At 46.2% G+C, this 18,820-nt stretch overlaps 1 protein-coding gene across 1 annotated transcript in view; it reads left to right on the plus strand.

Moving 5' to 3' along the window:
* The window catches only part of cep192 (centrosomal protein 192), a 37,780-nt gene that overhangs the window by 3,837 nt on the left and 15,123 nt on the right, over nt 1-18,820 (plus strand). The window contains exons 6-29 of the mRNA XM_069194851.1: nt 26-144; nt 503-592; nt 1,160-1,315; nt 1,738-1,891; nt 2,508-2,722; nt 3,218-3,337; nt 3,747-4,137; nt 4,720-4,872; nt 5,298-5,362; nt 5,616-5,834; nt 6,127-6,268; nt 6,423-6,511; nt 6,964-8,125; nt 8,494-8,623; nt 11,263-11,437; nt 11,663-12,503; nt 13,841-13,989; nt 14,352-14,582; nt 15,130-15,255; nt 15,938-16,078; nt 16,387-16,450; nt 17,231-17,370; nt 17,936-18,028; nt 18,399-18,517. Coding sequence (XP_069050952.1) covers nt 26-144; nt 503-592; nt 1,160-1,315; nt 1,738-1,891; nt 2,508-2,722; nt 3,218-3,337; nt 3,747-4,137; nt 4,720-4,872; nt 5,298-5,362; nt 5,616-5,834; nt 6,127-6,268; nt 6,423-6,511; nt 6,964-8,125; nt 8,494-8,623; nt 11,263-11,437; nt 11,663-12,503; nt 13,841-13,989; nt 14,352-14,582; nt 15,130-15,255; nt 15,938-16,078; nt 16,387-16,450; nt 17,231-17,370; nt 17,936-18,028; nt 18,399-18,517 — 5,284 coding nt within the window. The remainder of the gene's footprint in view (nt 1-25; nt 145-502; nt 593-1,159; nt 1,316-1,737; nt 1,892-2,507; nt 2,723-3,217; nt 3,338-3,746; nt 4,138-4,719; nt 4,873-5,297; nt 5,363-5,615; nt 5,835-6,126; nt 6,269-6,422; nt 6,512-6,963; nt 8,126-8,493; nt 8,624-11,262; nt 11,438-11,662; nt 12,504-13,840; nt 13,990-14,351; nt 14,583-15,129; nt 15,256-15,937; nt 16,079-16,386; nt 16,451-17,230; nt 17,371-17,935; nt 18,029-18,398; nt 18,518-18,820) is intronic.

An 18,820-nucleotide genomic window follows, 5' to 3' on the forward strand; every position in this document is an offset into this window, starting at 1 on the left:
GATGACTTTTCTTTTTTCCCCTCAGATGATGATGACATTGATGTGGCTGAACTTCCTGACAGTGAGCTGGAGCAGTACTTCAAGACATTGGTTCCTCCAGCTATGCAGAGAGGACAAGTGGAAGGGCAAGAGATCCCTGCAGCAGTGAGTAAACATCATATTTCTTGGAGCACTGAGTCATTAGCGAAGACCTTGGGTGGAATGGAATGATTGTTCTGCTTCTTTGGAGCACTGGGCTTCCCATGCTGAATAGGAATAAGGGACTCCTATAAATTGCTCTGTTTGGCTGCATTGAAGCAATTATGATTGCTTTTAATGACAAAAGTAAAACATTAAAAACTACTGTTTTTTCACCATTTGTTGAAAATGTGTTGTTCAAAGGACCCAATTTTCTAAAATGAAGAAATAAAAGGGTAACGTATTGCCAAAATTGATTGAAGTTCAAAACGCGGACATTTTATTAATCTTATTTTGTTCCTGTTACGCACTTTGTACATTTTAGGAACTTAACGGAAATCAAGAAAATGAGTCTCTCCCAAGTTCACCTGATCAAGAAAAGAATCGCTGTCAGTTTCTTGACGATTATGAGCAGGTATTTGCCCAATAAGTTACAAATCATTGGAAATGTGTGCTTTGCCCACTAGTAGTTAATTGAATCACTCTTATCTAGTCAGGTCTTGAAACAAGCACAAGAAACAACACCCTTCCTTATAGTTCCAAGAGGACAAGGACGTTTGGAAATTGGGATAAGTTAATTGGGTTTTTAAAAAAGTTTAGTTTTTGGTCCAATTGGATCTCCTCACACGTGCTCAAAAGCCATGTGCAAAACCTTGTGTAAATGGAACTGATTTTAATGGTTTCTTCCAGTGGAATTGTGTAGTCAGATGTCCACCCCAGTGCGTGACTTCCCTGGAAGATCCTGTGATATGCTCGGGAGTTAATTCTGAATTGAATGAAGGCCTCCCATCCAAACCTTTCAGTAACAATTAAACAAAATAAGAACGTTTAGAATAACTACAAATGAGAGGAGGTCCTTCTGCCATCATCATCATGGTTTGTTTTCAATAACTGAATGACCTAAGGGTCTCATCCACTTGTAAAGAATACAAATCTTCCAACAGCTTTTTTCTTTTAATTTGCCATCGTTTGTTGTTTCAAGGATGATTTTCAGATGCCCCATATCCGATTGGCAGCTACAGGTATGGACTCCTGTCCTGCCAGTGATGAAGAGGACACGGAAGATGAGCTGGAGGCTGCCCTGCGGTGTAGTGCCCCAAGACGGGCATTCCTGTTATCCAGCACTACCAGACAGCTGGTATGTAATGCGAAGACGGGACATTTCAGTCTCGTATCAATAGAACAGTTAAGGATTGCTTGCTTTAGTAGGATGTTGGGTAGTTCTGTTTTTAAGTGTTGCTGAAGCTTGGTTTCTGTTGATTTGATGCACAAGACAGTTTACTTCTTTGTACAAAAACAAAAGGTAACTTGGCTCAATGGTACTTAAAATATACAAGCACACATATAGCATAGTTCACATTTTGGAGGTTTCGGTCTCAATTCCTCTTGAGTTGGTACTGTTGCCCTGACTCTAGGGGAATCATTGTCCTGTGTTTCAGCAAGAAGAATCGCATGGCATTGATTCAAACCCTTAGGGGGGTGGTTGTGGTGGTGGTTTCAGGCCTGTTCTTGAGTTTTAGGGGTTCAGGATGCACCAGTTGTAATGTGTTTTTATTCCAGGTTGGTGAAAGCAATCATCCAAGCTTCAGGCCTGGTTTGGAAGGGGGAAGCTCTGATGATGAAACCCCCGTCAGAGCACGAAATCTGGCCATGAACTCCGGGATTGAGTTCAGGCGCTCGGCTGAGGGTCAGGTCATCAGCTCACCAGTTACAGGTACAGTAAAATGTCTGGTTTAGAAAAAAACCTCAGTGCTAGGACCTCCCTAGTGGATCATTGATGCACATAGAGCTCTGTGATCACGGGTTTGGGCCTGGGTCATGTCACTAGACGGCTCGGGCTTCGATTTCTCAAGCAGCTGTACACAGTTGGCTGAGCATCACCTAGGAGCAGTGTGGGATTAATTGGCCTTGGCTCATGGTGAGGCAGCCACTTCTGTGGTCTCCCAGGAACTCCCGGGTGTGCTGTGCTGTCAGTGAATATCGCGCCTCACCTCCTGTATGGGGCTCTGTTGCTGGTGGCCGGAGTCGTCAGTCTTCACCTCCTCGTTCTTCCCCTTGCCCAGGTGTTATCGTAACTAAGCAGAGACACGAAAATACTGGTTGAGTTGACTTTTCCAAATTGGGAGGGTATAACAAAACTGGCAATTCTGAGTATTTTTCATAGAAGCTTTTAACATGTTCCGGCAGAGACCTTTAGGGTTTATAAGAGTCGACGGTGAAAGCGATATTGACGTAAATCCAGCCTCTAGTTTCCTTCAGGTATCTGATGAGTAATTCCAGCAGGTGGTCTCATTTGTTATTTTGTGGCTTTGTTCTGGACACCGGGACAGGTGGAGGAGGAGATGGGAGCAGTGGAAGTGACAAGGAGGGCAGTGATGGTGGCGTGTCGACCGTCCCCTTGTTCTCCAATAACGCGCAGACTTCCTCTTACGACGTGCTGCGGGGCCTGGGGATCGTGGGTGGGAACGGCGCCGAAGATGAGGCGGACGACGAGCCTCTGCCCTTGCAGCTGGCGAGCGGAGAATTGGTCCCAAGACACAGTGAGGTACGAAACTCTTCTCTTCGTAGCCTTCGTGATAATTGTCACGGGGAAGAACGTCAAGAAATGTAGGTGCTGGATTGGATTAATGCCGTGTGAACTTGAGCATTTTAGCTTGTATAAACAAAAGTTTATCAGTTGCTTCGATTGTGTAACGAGGACAGCGGCTTCCCTTATCCTGTGAAAAGAGCCCGAAAGGTCACTTGAAGTTCTCTCTTGAGGAGGCTGAGAAAGCATCCAGCAGCAACCGTAGTAATGGGCCTCTTTGAGGACAGAGGAGTTCATGTCCTTTCCCAGACAGGCCTTTCACTGTTTTCGCATAGTTTTGTGTTTAATTCCTCTACTGACCATCGTGTCAACGCAGCTTCTCTCTGGATGTACCGGGCCTCGTTTTCTTCAGTGTTTTCAGGCTTTTTAATGAGTTTTTTTTGGTTCTCTGCTCAGCCACAAATGTTGAAGGGTTTTTTCTGGGCACTGGGATGGTTTGATTATGCGTTTCAGATGGGTGATCGTGTGGGTCCGGTAGGAACGGGAGAAGCTGGGTCTTCCACCACTGGGCTGGTGCTTTCGGCTGCATTTCCGTTTCAGAGGACCACATCTCTAGACCGACAGGAAGCCTTGGTAAACCCATGAGCATTACCTTTCTTGGAAATATCTGAAGATCTGGCTTTTTTTTTTAATGCTTTATTTACTTCGTCACTCTTCAGCCTTTATTAGCCAGCTGAAATTTATTTTCGAAGCATTTATAAAACTTGAGCAAAGCCAAAACTGTACATGTGACTCAGTCCTTTTATTTAGCGTAGCCCTCTTCTGCGTGCTTTTCTTTAGAGCGCGTGAAACCTGTTTCTTGCTTAACACCTCCGTTTCAGTTTTTATTTTGCGTTGCAGGTTGCTTTACATCTAGAAATGATCATTTTCTCCTCCTTTAAAATGTTTTGCGGCCGCCTTGACTAGAAAAGCTGTTGAGTCGGTGACGTGTTTTTCATGTTGCCCGGCTCTTTCTGAGGGTGCTCTGAACTGTGTTTTGGAGGGTGCCATGGACAGCGCGGAGGCCGCCGCGCTCGCCAATGGGAACCTGGACTCGCTGTACCTGAGGATTGCCCCCCGACCTTCCGTGCCGCCCGACCAATCGGACACCTTCCTCGAGGAGGCCCCCGGCAGCTTCCACCTCTCCCAGGTGGTGGTGCCTCCGCACGGCGCTGAGGGCGAGGCGCTGGGGCTCCGGGGGGGGCCCTGCGGGGACTCGCCGGCCCCCGAGCCCCGGACGGACAGCCCCAGCGAGGAGGAGGAGGAGCACCTCCCCGCTGCCGGGTGCCGGCCCTCCCTGGAGGCCAAGTACTTGTCCCAGACCTTCCCGATGGAAGACTCCGACGATGGCTGGAGCAACTGCCCTGACAGCACGGCCCCCGACCTAAATCCCGGTGAGTGCATTTTGAATCGCAATAAAGGTAAAATGCGCACAGTCACGTGTAAAACATTACTCCAATTTGCATCACGAAATAGACTAGCTTTCCAGGTATGCGCAGTGCCATGTTCTGCGATTCAGAACTAGGCAACAAAACGTCTGGTGGTGACGTGTGTGTGGCCCTATGACACTGTAAACAAGCCAGCTTGTGAATACATCTCTTTTAACCCAATAGAAATTGTTTTTGTTCTCGATGCCCTTTTACAGCGAAATACTGCTTGTTTACTCCCCACGCAGATGCCATTGAAACATTTCTTTATTGAAATGCTTGGTCCACAGCCAGTATTTATGCGCTCCTGCATTACGGTGACTGGTGAGCAGGAAGGCCTGCTTCACGTTGAAATTCAAGGGAACTCGAATGCGAGTTTGCGACATGATGACTTTAAAAAATCGATCTGTAAAATTGGGACCTCAGGTGCCCTTTCAAAGCTTTTGCTGCTGCTCTGTCAGGTTTCACAGGGCTCTTTTGAGCCGTTTTCCGTCGTTTTTTAAGCTACGTAGAAGATGATGAAAAGCCCCGGTATTTCTCTTGTTTCAGAGGGAAATGAGAAGCATGATGTAGTCTACCAGAACGAGGAAGGGAAATGGGTGACCGATTTGGCATATTACTCCTGTTTTGAGAAGGAGCTGGAGGCTAACGGACTAGAAAATGCTGCTGAACAGTTTCAGTCTGAAGACTTCATCTCGGCCAGTAAGCAGAGACCATCTGTGCAAAAAACAGGATTTGATAAAATAATTGAACTCGGCTACAATCATGTTCGCATATGATGTGTAATTATAGGTGTGCTATGTGTGTCATGGTGCTATTACTTAACATAATGGTTTTAATGCAGTGTGTGGCACACGTGGTTTAATAGATCATAGTGTTTCATTGTTTTATAGGAATGTGTGCAATAAGAAGTGTTGACAGCTTATTTAGTGCCACCATTGTTCTTTTTAAAGAAAAGGTATCTGGATTTTTTAGAGCATGTTAGAAATAAGATCATGTCTGTTCTTGCACCTGCAGACTGAGCCTTTGAAATCCACTTAAAGGTTATTTTTTTGAGTGTGCCAGGCAAAAATCTGTTGCCATTCTTTCTTCAGATGTCTTAATCTTGTGTTTTGCCTGTTTTCCAGGCAATGCTCTTGAAAAAATTGCTGAAGCTGAAGAGGAATTTGAAAAGGAGCACCGTTTCATGCAGGTGGGACTTCTCGTGCGCTAGGCGTGACTGCACTGAGTTGAAGCGTTGAGGTTGAAGGTTGGTTGAACTCTAGAAATAAAACCAGCCCAGAAGACACTGGTCTTCTTCATGCTGTGGATAAATTTCCCTTTAATGTGAAGGCTGGCTCTGTGCCATACTGCTCAAGTTGTGCTTCCATTTCTTTTGCACTTGAATTCATATCTAAATTCAGATGTGTGTGTGTGTAACTCTGTCTTTATATGTAATATTAAAGGAAGAGCAGATGGTGGCCCAGAGCGCAAGTCTTGGGCTGGGAGACACTTCCTGGAGGCTTCCTTCGAGAAACTCCATACTCATGCGAGCTTCGCAGGTCTCCTCCGAGTTCGAGCACAGCAATCAGAGCTACCTGCGTCTGTCCTTGGGTCAGTTCTTCGGACAGAGGTCCGAGGCTCTGGGGTGCCTGGGAGTTGAAGGTCAGGATGACGTGAAACGGGTCAGTGGCCTTTCCTCGTCTGTTTTACCTTGACCGCTAAAAACATTGGTTTGACAACATGTGGAGGCAGTGTTATGCTAGGTCCTGGAAAAACCTTTTGAGTGTTTGAATGTAAAACCCATAAAATCTCTTCTGTGAGATGTACCTCGTCGGGTGTGTAGTATTAAGAAGGTCTTGGAACATCATAATGTTTGGTATGTCTTTCGGATCGGTCTTCTGTGCCCATTTCTTGAATTCTTTTGTTATTGAAGAGTGGGGTTGATGGAAATAGTGACGCGTTCTTTTCTCACAGCCTTCGTTTGGTTACGTCATCACCTCTCCGGAAAAGAGGGAGCCTTTTGCACTGATCAGGCCCTCCGGTTTCTCCTCCCAAGGCAGCCCAGGGTCTGACGATGCTCTGACCTTCAGCGACGCGGACGAAACCATGAACCCAGGTGTGTGAGAATGGACAAATTCCTTTTAATGATAGGAATGGTATTATGATGGAAAAACTGTTTTAATGTGTTCATGCTATTTTATGTGAATATTACATTGCTTCTAGGGTATAGTATGTTTATGTAAATTGTTTTTTCTCTTAATCGCACATAGAAGATCTGGACAGAACATTAGAAGCAGAGACGTCGGCAGCTGTACCTGAAGCAGAAGTTCGTAAGGAATCTCTTCAAAAGGACAATCAGGTTTGTTTTAGGAAAGGATAATTCTGTATTCAAAATGAAATTTTTGTTTGTGAAGTAATAGAATTCCTTGTGCACAGATGAAGAAAAAGCAATCTTAACTTGTCTCAATTACAAATCACAATGTTGGAAAAAACACATTTTAGTTTATGTAGAATTGTGATTTTTTTTTATCCATCTTCTTAATTACCTGCCAAAAGAGCATCACTGTAAACGTTAGAATAAGACTTCTATGAGAATATGACTTAAGTAGCTTTATTTTGTGCTGAGGCACCGTTCATTCATTTTCCTGCTTCTGGCACAGGGAAACCGAATGCACTGTCATTTCATAAAAGCATTTTTTTCTGATCTCTAAATCATGTCGTTTTTTTTTTTGTAACGATTCTCTGCTGCTGGTGAATTGATCAAAGTGTGCATAGGTACACTCCAATCAGTGGTTTCTTTTCCATCTTCAGGATCTGCAGCCTAACACCCCCAGTAATCAAAAAACGTGTAAAGGAAATGGAGGCTCTTCTCATGAAGACTTTATGCTGAGCATAAGCACCATTGCATCCGCAATAGCAGATGCCTCTGTCAGTTCCGATCCAGCGCAGCTTGCTGCCATGATAATGCAGCTGTCTAAGAAAAACCAGAGCAAGAAATCTCAGACAGGAGTGCAGGGGCGTGCTGTCCATTCTCAGTCGGAACAGAACAGCCTTCTCGAAGCTCTGCAGAAGAGTACCTCAGCTGGAGAGCTGAGTGTGTTGGACATTGAGAAGTACCTGAAGAAAACCGAGATTCCTGGTAGTGACACTGAAGCCGAGACGCGCTCGGTGTCCCCCTACAGCTTTGACTCTCCTGACTGGGCTGACGGCGCTGGTGTCCCGCTGACGCTCTGGGACTCTTTTCCCCCTGCGGACAGTGGGGGTGCTTCCAGGGTCAAGGAAGGCGTCTGCACGAGTGCCTGTGATGGAAAGGACAACACTGCTGATTGGGGAAGTAATGCAGACAATTCCAGCACTACCAAATTGTCAGTTCCTTCCCTTGGCGCGAGTGTGACCGGAAGCGCAGGCTCAGCCAGAAAAGAGATCGCACAAAGAAGTGCTCTCCCGAGACCAAAGACGAGCTATGCTCCTGTTGGTTCCTCTGCTGGGAGTGAGAGGTCTGTAAGCGCAGGGCATGCCTGTGGTACTGCAGTAGAAGGTATTCCTGCTTTTAATGTGGGTGGTTTGCAAAGGCCGATACGTGGCAGCACTGTAAAGAAGCCCGGCAATTCGGGGTTGATTAAGGACAATGGAAAAAGCGGCACAAAATTAGGCAAGGTTAGACCAAATGTTTCGAGCTCGGAGATGACGTCTCTTCAAGCCCTTGGCGCTAGCGGCCTGAAGGCAGAAGAGCCTGGCTGTGCACTTCCGGCTCCCAGATACCCGCCAGGCCAGCGGAGCCCGCCGTCCGGGCTGCCTTCCAACAAAAGCGCCAAAGCCGGTCCCCGGGGTCCGAGCGACGCAGGGGAAAGTCCTCCGAAGATGAAGACGGCGGTGAAGAGTCCAGCGGGGAAGGGGGGAGGTGGAGCAGAAAAGCGTGTCAGTTTTGTGGGCCCAAGTCCTTCTCCTGTGGCACCGTCGCAAAATAGAGATGGTAAGAATCGCTGTGTAGAACACTGAGTGCTTTTCTAATTGAGTTTTCCTGCACAATTTAAATTTCCTGTTGTGTATAAAACCTGGGCTATTGCCAGATTGCAGTACCAATGAACGCAGATGCTCTGTGAAAGTTATCCATTTTAAATAAGTTGTGAGATAAATAAGCAGCCTAATGTGACCCATAGAGGTGTTGGGGAAATTTACTTATACTTTCATCTACAGGGGTTTTGTTTCAACTAATGGATTTACAAACTTTTTTATTGCTGATTGCTATTCATTCTTTTATGCTACTGCAGTGCTTAGAAGTCATGGTCCATTCTGTGTGTTCTTTATCTTGACTTGACCCAAAGAATTGCCCTGTTGCAGATGCTGTCCGCTCCAGATCCCCTGAGCAGGCTTCCAAGTGTCCCGAAGAGAGCCACATGACCTTCAGGCCCTCCACATCCCCTCTCACTCACTCTTCTCCCAGCCAGACCTCGTCACAGGGTGCTGAAGGGTAAATCACCTCGCCCTCTTACAGAGCTAGTTTCTATCTGGTTTCTGGACCTGTTGCTTGTGGTAACATCCTCAGACAGTTTTGTTCTTATGGGTCAGGACCAATTATGAAAAGAGACTTACGGGGGTTGATTCAAGAATAGAATTACCGTAAACATATCAATTGCTTGAATCTCAAATTAAAGGCAGTTTGCAGTTGAACGTTAAAACTTTAGGATATGAAAAATGTGCTTCAGGGTTAGAGGTGTATTGAGAGGGTGTACATTGTGATCTGCTTTAATCTCGTGTTTTTATGTTTAATTTGGTTACTGGATTTTCAAAGAAAACAAGGTAATATTATACAGTACAACATGCTGCTCTAATGTTGCTTGCATGAATGTGGCATTCAAGGCCAGGCTGCTAGGAAGATGCCTTTTCTGAGGATGACTCACAGAAAAGTAACGCAAGTATGCATTTTGACTCCATCTGAATGACCGTTGTTACCATGTCTTGTGGTGAGAAGAAACAAAACAAAAGTGATCTTTTTGGACATGCTCATTAGCATTGTGTTTAATATAAATCTCATTGCTACTGTGAAGTATAGGTTCGTGTCTGTTATGTTTTGGAGGTGTTTTGCTTCTTCAGGTCCTGGAGCCCTTTTTGAGATCGTACGAATCATGAAGTCCCACATATACTTGGACTTTTTAGCCAAACAGCCTTTTTCCTGTATTAATAAGCCTAAACTTTGCCAGCAATGGACATTCTAGCATGACCACTCTACAAATCAACAAAAAAAATGCTCAACTCTTACATTTTTAGGCTAGCCATCTAAATCTCTGGACTAATCCAATGAAACATCGGTGATTCAAAATCATGAGGGATGTTCATACCCTTTAGTTTGTGTTTGTGAAGTAACTTTAAAAACTCTGTCTGGAGGAATGGACAAAAATGCTAGAACCTCATAGCACACTAGAGGAGTCGTCTTTTCAGTGTGATCCCTACCAGAGGAGGATTTGCAAATTATTGAAAAAAGGGCCACATTTCCTTACAGCCCTGGGATTTGTTGACTTAATTAATGATAAATACATGTCTCAGTCCAATGCTACAAAGATAATGGTAATATTTAGAATTATGTGAAATTTTTGTTCCATCTTGTGCTGTTTAGAAAAAATCTGGGAGCCACAAGTGATTCCAAACTGCCAAAGCAGAGGCAGCGATATCGCCATTTTCAATTATATAACAGGGATAAAATAAGTCTCTGGTGTACCTTTCCTTTGCTAAGAACAAACTCCACCACACTTGCCTGCTGTGTATGGATTGAGAGCAAAAGGGCGTCGTCTAAATTAGAAATGCATAGATCTGCATGTTATTATTCCCTTAAGGACACATGCTTTAATGCTCCAAGCAAACCGTTCTTTCCACTTTGTTAATGCCTAAATGGGAACTGACAGGCATTACTTACATTGCACTTAATGCCTACTGAGCGAATGGTATTTAACAGACCAAACATGAATAAAGTATTAACAGACCTGTTCTAAATGGGTGGATTAGTCGGCCATCAACATGAGAGAGAATAATTGATTGAAAGAAAATGCCATGAGTAAAACCTTTACTATTAAGTAGTTAATTCATGAGCTCATTAGCCATAGGTCTGGTAAGGTGTACGAATAACTACTTCCTCCTTAGTTTTTGGAAAGCATTTTCTAAACTTCTTTGATGTACATTTGTAGGTTTTGTCAATTCCTTTTTTTAATGTGGTGAGGGGTACTTTGGTATTCTTGTCATCTGTAGCCTGTAAAATTTAAGTGTCATAACTGAGGTACTTCATGTAACTCCTACATCAGTTTAAAATATGTATGATAATGTAATATTATGAGACAACCACACTGGCGAAAACTGTGTGATACTGCCTGCTAAAACTCTCACAAAGGGTTGTCTGTCATCACAGAGGAAGAAAAGTCATGTGCACCCAGAAATGTGGACTTGAAAACCTGTTCTGTGAAATCGGGCCTTCCAGCACCGTAACTACTGATAAACTTTAATCTGTCAACTTGTTAAACTGAATCAATTTTCACATTAACAGTGAAGGGAAGGAGATTAAAATTTAAAGGTCATTGTAGTTTCGACAAAGTTTTACAAATGACAGTTTTTAAGATACCTGTATTCTGAAAATGCATCAATATAATTGGGGGTGTTTTTATTTTGTGCATTGTGTATTCCTAAAGCAAACTAGCAGACATTCATGTGGCCATCTGCATTGGTCTTAAGAGGGAATACATTTGTGAAGTAATGGACCAATGTGTTGATTCATGCCAAGAAGATTTATGTATTGAAATAACCACAGGGCATCCTTGGGATAACTCCGTTATCTTGGCTTCACTTCAGCAGTGGCATTCTAATCAGAAGATTGATAATTCTGTCATTGATAGCTGCAGTCTGGTTATGATGTCTTTTTGTTTGCTAGTAACTACAACTCAAAAGCAATAAAATGCTTTGAGGATCTCATCTTTCATTTGTATAAAAAAACAAAATTTGACTTATAAAAATGTCATTTGTGTATTGGTAATGTGTCAGTTTTCCTGCACCATCTCCCCACCCCCCCCAGCGGTCATTTTTAGATTTGCATGGCCTGTGATTGGTGCCCTCCCTCTTCTGCTCCAGGTCCGGCGGCGCCTCTCCTCTGCCCCGCGCCGGGGCCCCGGGGCAGTGCGCCTGTGGCCAGCTGTCCCCGCAGTCCAGCTGCTCCAGCCCCAGCCTCAGCCGGCTGACCTACATCTCCGTCAGCGACAGCACGCTGCAGAACAGCACCAGCATTCCCAGCCCGGAGAAGAACAAGGTGAGGAGCAGGACTCGCCCCCCCTGGCTTCGGCCTTCAGTACTAAGCCAAGAGCCTCGCATGGTGCGAGGAAAGCCACAGTGGAACTTTTCTTCTGTGCGTGTAAGACGGTCTTGAGGATTCTGCCATAAATGGTGCAAGATGATTCTTGCACTGCAGGAAAGCGAATTATTGTATACGCCATCTGTACCTGTGTTTTTTCCCCTTCCCCCCCTCTGCATTCAGACTAACAGCAGCATCGCGCTGAGCACCACCATTGTCCGGGCAAGTCCGACTCCCCCCGTTCAGCAGGGCGTCCCTGGCGGAGCGGAGCTCGTGCCGGCGTCTCGGGCGCGATCCGTGGGCGCCCTCGGCCCGAGACCCAGGAGCTCTGGGGACGACCGGAGGCGGGCTGCCGCGGATCCCGGCGAATCCCGCAGCCGGAGCGAATGCGGCGCCTATCCCGCGTGCGGCGGGGGCTCTGCCTCGGGCCCGGGGAGCCAGACGCGGCGCTCCGAGCCCGCTGCCTCCCGCGCCGCGCAGACGGATTCGGGTTATTCCACCGCCGCCAGCATCCAGCCGCAGCTCAGCGCTGACCAGAGTTCCCAGCAGTGGAAGCACGCCGGCGACCCAGCCCCCGCCAGCGTCTTTGCTGGGAGCCATCGTCATTTCGGCTCAGAGGACCAGAGATACGTTCCCATCTCCAGCTTCAAGCCTCAGGGGTCTGTGCAGGATCTCCCTCCCGCGGTCCCCACTCTCCTTACTGGCCGCTCCCTGTTCACTTCTCAGATTGCCCAGCAGTACCTGGGAACTGATATCCCTCTGCATCTCTACCACGTGGGACCAGCCGCTGGGCTGTATGGGGTTCCTCCCAGCCTGGCTGGCACCAGCAACCCAGTGGGGCACGTCCAGGGTTCAGGGCCCCTCGGTGTTCAAGTCTCCACTCATCTCCTGAATCCAGTCCAGCTTTACAGGACTCCTTCCTCTCTGGAGCCACCCCTGATCAGTGCCGCCAAACCGTACACCTCCCACAATGACCTGGGAGCGCTGGACCTGTGGGCTGGAGGAGGGCTTGCGGATGTCCAAGGTAGGTTGTCCGATACGTGTGGATGTCATACAGTGGTCTGTGCTTATTCCTCAGTTTAGCTAATGAGTGGTTGTATTTTAGACTTGTCTGTTGGGGTGAAAAGTTGAATCCTAGTTAATATATATTTAGTACAGTGCATACTTTGGCCATCATTTCCACATGCTGTTGCACGGATGCCAATATGAGGTCAAGCTCTTGGACCTGGCCCTTAGTACTCCTCTCTGTAACTGGAGCCTGGACTTCCTGACGGGCAGACCTCAATCTGTGAGGAAGTGTTGTTGCCTGTTCTCCACTCTGATCCTCAACACAGGAGCCTCCTTAGTCCCCTGCTCTACTCCCTGTTTACCCATGATTGTGTGGCTAGACACAGCTCCGACTCCGTCTTTAAGTTCGCTGACGGCACCACCATTGTAGATTTGATCACAACTATACATCGAGTACAGGAAAGAGGTCAAGGACTTAGTGGTATGGTGCCATGAGGACCATGCCCCCTGTCTATATATCGAGGGGGCTGCTGTGGAGATAATCAGCAGCTTCGAGTTCCTGGGCATTCATATCCCCAACAACCTGACCTGGTCCCATCAAATAGGCAAAGATATCAGGAGAGCACACCACAGCCTGTACTTCTTCAGGAGACTCGGGAGATTTGATACATATTCACAAACACAGATGCACTATAGAAATCATTCTCGCTGGCTGCATTACAGTTGGGTATGGCGATTTGCTCAGCTCATGCAGAAGGTGGTGGAGACAGCCAGGGTCATCACTGGCACAGAACTTCCCTCTATCCAGACCATCTTCCCCACACGCTGCCTCAGAACAATAATATAACCAAGGATCAGAACCACCCTGGGAATGTGCTTTTCTCTCTTCCTTCTGGCAGATTTGAGAATAAAAGCCCTGACCTCTGGGTTCAACGGAAACTTCTACCCAAGCAGAAGTTCTGCTCTACTCTTATTGAGTGCATTTTTTCCATTTAAACACTGCTGATTACAGGATTTATTCAGACCTGAGTTCAAGAAAAACCTTTTAAGTGCCTTTTTGTGCAGTGCCTTTAAGTACCGATATAGCCTGTTGGTACATTTACACTTAGTATGAATAGGATAATGGCTTGTCTTGATAGACCCTTCCATAAATTTTTTGTTTTACATAATTTTATTTTTTGTGCATTCTAGAGCACCTTTTTTCTTGCTTAAGTATTGGATTCTACACTGCAAACTTTTTTTTTGGTACATGACGTTTTTAAAAACGGAAATGCTGGGATAACACAACAACAAAGCACGCTCTTCCAAAAGTTCATGTCAGTGTGTTTTTTTTATTTATTTTTATTTCCTCAGCACGTGTTGTTGTGCCAGAAGAGCTCAAATTTCCCCATGCCTGCTGTGTTGGAATTGCATCGCAGACCTCTCTGAGCATCTTCAACCCAACTGAGCGCTGGCTGCAGGTCAACATGGCCCCCACCAGCCTGTCTATCGATGGGGAGAAGGTCCGTTTATGAGGATGGAAGATTTTAAATTTCCAGAGGGGCTTGCATCTTTCTTGGTGTTTGCACAACATTCGTGTTTGGCCCTTGCAGAGATTTTCCCAGCATATCGATTCACTCTGCGAATGTGATCATGGATACGAGTGTGTTCTGTTGCCCTAAGAACAAACGCACCAAAAAATGTTAAATATGATTTAGTCTGTCACCTTTATAAATGTAGATCTTGTTTAAAATGTAGTAAAGTTTCAATGTTAAAGAAACTTAAAATATGATTGGCGTGTGTCGTCGTCATCTGAAAATAATCATTTCCAAAAGGACTTCCCGTCTGTGAATGTGTTCCCCTCTACCGTGTGCATCTGTCGCAGGTGGAGTCCTTGCCTTATCAGTTGCTGATCGTGAAAAACAAAACTATCATTGGACCCAGAACGAGCGAGGAGCAGAAGGTGCTGTTCATCCCCCTCCAGGCCGGCGTCTACCATTGCGTTCTCAGCGTGTCCTCCTGGCCCGTCTCCGCGGAGTCCGGCACCGTGGCGCAGGCAGAAGCCTTCGCACAGAAAGTGGTCCTGATGGCCATGGCGGAGACCCCCTTATTAGAGGCACGTATATGGAGTCATGCTGGCTCTTATGCCGACTGCAGAACGTGGAGTGAAAAGCTCCTTTTGTGCTGTGCCTATGTGTTCTGTGTTCTTTTAAAATTTGCTTGTTTTTCGTTGTTCGTTTCTTCGTGGCCCTTGCTCGCAACGTTGTGGCACCACCTCATTTCTTGCTCTTGGTTGATCATTCTCCAAAAAAGCTGGCGTATTGACTAGTCAGTATTGCGCAAGGTTAAATGGCAGCACAGTAACATACTGGGAGCTCTGGATTGAAGTACGCAGTTCCCATGTAGAGAACGAAATTGACTTACCGCCTCACGCAGTCAGGAGCTCAAATCATAGATTTAATCTTAATGGCCCGTCTGATTTTTGAGTAAACTGGTTTTCATGACTTTAGTGAAGCTCAGTCTTTGGTCTGACCCAAGTCGAGCTATAGTAAGCAATGCATTTCTTTTCAGGTCGTGCTTAATTTCTGGCCTCTCCGTTTTAAAGGTTCATTTCTTTGCTTCAGCCCTTTGTTGTAAAATGTGTCTTTTCTGCTCAAACATAGGTGTACGTGGGGCCAGCGGGTGTTCTGGATTTTGGCGACCTCACAAGTGGCAGTGTGAAAGCCCTGCCCCTGAAACTCATCAACCGGACCCACGCCACCGTGCCCGTTCGACTGGTGATCAGCACAGTGAGTGAGGCGGCTTCCTCGCCTTTCAGCTTTGCTTCCTGCAGAGGCTGAGAGGAAGAGCCGATCAGGTGCTCTACCTGTTCAGCAGCCACGGGTGGTCCTCTGTCATCGGATACTAGCTGAGGCGCTGTTTGGATGTGGCGTGTTGAGTGTCACATCAGGATGGATGTGTATATTCATATTTTCGGTTATACTGTCAGAAAACCTAATTCCTTTACAAAGTGGTGTCTTATATTACTGGCAATAACAATCAAAGCATCACAATTTTAGTCTTCTCCATCTTTGCTACTTATTATTGACAATGTAAAATGGGTATACAAAGGTCGAAAGAAACGTTGGTGAGGTTTAGTTGTTGGAGTTCTTTTTTCTTTTTACTTGAGCTTGCCTTTTTAACTTAAAAAAAATGAAAATACATTTTAGAAAATCGGTAACAGAGCCACACCAGTGTGTGTGTGTGTGGAGCCGTTTGAAAATTCGCAAAAAGTGAGGAAATTGTCATGTGGTGGAAGTTTGTGCATTTTCTTTTATTTGTATGAGAGAGAGGTTGGGGGGGGGGTGGTGGGGGAGATTTGGTTGACCCTTTTATGTAGTTCCTGCATCTTGTTTGGGTGGAAGCACCCCCTTCCGAGGACAATCGTGAATTTCTGAAGAGAAACGGCACCTCCTTTGTTCTTTGCTCTAGAATGCCACAGCCTGGCGCTGCTTCACTTTTTCCAAAAGCCCCGTCGCCGCGCAGGCGGAAGGAGTGCTGCAGGCTGGGAGCGTCTCCCCGCTGGCCGCGCCGTCTGTCATGAGCCATGTGATGCACGCCAACTATGGGGAGGTACGCGTCGCCAGCGCCGTCTCTGCCTTGGCGCGACTCAGTGACTGAGAGCTGAACTGGCACGTCCACTCCACACCCGCGATGCGGAGGGGCGCTCTGCTGGGGTTGAAAGTCTCGGTTTCATGCAGCGCGATCTGAGCGCTGTTCACAAGCTGTTAATAGCCAGTCTGTCCAAAATTGCTTTTTAGGGAGTAAGCAGTGCCCTCATTTTTTTTTTTTTTGCATGGTGTAAGTCATGTTGGGGGAGGATCCTGGGCAAGTGGGGGGGAAAATCTAAAGCTTATACACTTCTTTTCCTTCTCGTGTAGAATCCAGAAACCTTCTTGGTGTGGGTTCATTTCCGTGCTCCTCAGAAATACGTGTCCAGCTCAGGTACAGTGAGAACACCTTTTTGGTTCCTGTATGTACTGGAAAAAAACATCTAAAATTTAAGATGCCTGTTTTCTAGATGGAGAACGGTGTAGAGATCAGACAGATGTCCCAAAACAGTCATGCAAAAAGAGTAATGGAGTGATTGAGGGATGCAGTAGGCCACACTTTTGTCTGGTGGGGTCTGTAAATATAGAAACTGTTGCCTTGGGTGCAATAACTTGAAGAGGGGTTGGATTGGGGAAGGGTTAGAAGATGCTTTAATGGCTGTCTAGTGGCATTGATATAATCTATAATGAAAATGCCACTTACCCTGACTGGAGAAAACCAGAGCTTATCCCCGAAGAACAGGCGGGTCTGATAAGGCACAACTGCTCTCCTACTGGATGGGCCAGCCCATTGCAGGGCTAATGTAGCTCAAATACAACACAATCCCCCCCAACACGCACCTTAAAATGTGACCTGCTTAGTTCGCGAGTACTTTTTATATATCAGGATGTATAAAATATATGTGCTATAAATGTTATTAATCATAACTTTTATACTATTATATTAATAAAATGAGATATAATATTTTTTAACTTTATATATTTAAGGTAGCTGGGTCCGCATGGGTGTGAGGCTTCACAGCCGAAACATTTTCTTTTTTCTCTTTTCAGCATAGAATAAACCTATTACTTGTTCCTTAATGGATTTAAGCTTGTCGTTCTTCAGTTTGGGTGTTTTGCCCGTGGCAGTGCTTTCCTGCTCGAGTGCAGAGGGGGTTCTTTTCTTGCCCTGCAGGCGAGCTGGGCCCAGCGGAGGAGTACGCTGCCCGGGTTGACATTGAAGTGGACAGCCCCGGCCCCAGCCACGTGATCAGAAGCGTTCCTCTCCGAGCCCGATCAGGCACTGCCAGAGTACACGCGCCCAAGGACCTGCAGGTGAGCCCCAAGTGTCCCTGTCGGGCAAAGACATCCAGCAGCCATATCGCTCTGCAACTCACAGCTGGCAGCCCACTGAAGCTCAGCAGGTGTGAGCCTGGTCAGGACCTGGATGGGAGACCTCCTGGGGGAAAAAAGTTTGCTGCTGGAAGAGGTGTTAGTGGGGCCAGCAGGGGGCGCTCACCCGACGGGGACACCATACTGTAAGCAGGCGCTGTCCTTCGGATGAGATGTAAAACCGAGGTCCAGACTCTGTGGTCATTAAAAATCCCAGGGTGTTTCTCGCTTTTCGCATACCCCAGCTTGTTCTCCATGAAACGCACAGACAGGGAGAGAAGCTGGGGGTCAGAGCATAAGGTCAGCCATTGTACAGCGCCCCGGGAGCAGTTGGGGTAAAGGGCCTTGCTCAGGGGCCCAACGGAGTAGGATTCCTCTGCTGGCCGCGGGATTTGAACCTTCCAGCCACAGGCACAGATCCTTAGCCACAGAGCCACTGCTCTGCCCCTCCACTGCTTAGCCCCTATTTGGAAATACTGCCTTTTTGAAATGCATTTATTTCTTGCAGACTGTTCATCTTTTGGCAGCCTTTGGAAAAACCGTCCAACAGACTTTACCTTTAAAGAACGCAGGCAACATCAATGTTCATTTGAAGATAAAGGTAATGTTGCTTCGCCTGTGTTTTCTCAGTTCTAGTTTGACAAATGCCAAATTTATTCAAACTGTGTCTCTCTTGACCTTGATATTTTTTTATTTTGGTGCAGGAACCAAGAAGGTGTCACCAACTGAATAAGTCTGGCAGTTTGTTAGGAAGGACAGTCAAAAACCAAGCAAATGTTTAAGCTGTTTTACCTTTTATTTTGCTTATTAACAAAACTGGGGGATAAAAAAACTCATTTGAAAGTTTGCACTGTTTTTCTCTGGAAACCACTGTATTCTAATGACTTTTTTTCCCCATTCAGTTTTTCATTTTAAATTCACCATTTTACAGACATTCTAACTCGGATTTTTTTGTTTTCTTGAACCCACAGTGTACGGACTCTGAAGACTGCTTTTCAGTGAAACCAGAGGAGCTTCACCTCCATGCTGGGGATGAACAGGGGCTTGTGATCTCTTTTACTGCACGGGGGAGCAGCAAGTACAGAGAGAGGTGAGGCTGCTCTCCATCTCCTTTTCAAGAGCTAGCATAACGGCGGTGCGTACGGAGATGGAGACGACCAGCTGTGTTGCTGAGGTGCACAGTAGTACTGCCCCGAGCTTTTATGAGGTTAGACGTGTTTTCAGGAACGTGCAGGCTTTGTTTCTGTAAAGCAAAAGATCTCTGAAAAAGATATTTCAGAGTTGGCCTAACAGTTAGGTGCCCAACAGATCGAAGAAATACTTCGGCATGTTCAATTGGTTAATTCGGAGCTTGGGGAGAAGAGTCACCAATTTATCTTCTGGCCCTCCTGGA

Source organism: Lepisosteus oculatus, chromosome 10 (genome assembly GCF_040954835.1).
Source record: "Lepisosteus oculatus isolate fLepOcu1 chromosome 10, fLepOcu1.hap2, whole genome shotgun sequence".
Taxonomy (NCBI): Eukaryota; Metazoa; Chordata; class Actinopteri; order Semionotiformes; family Lepisosteidae; genus Lepisosteus; species Lepisosteus oculatus.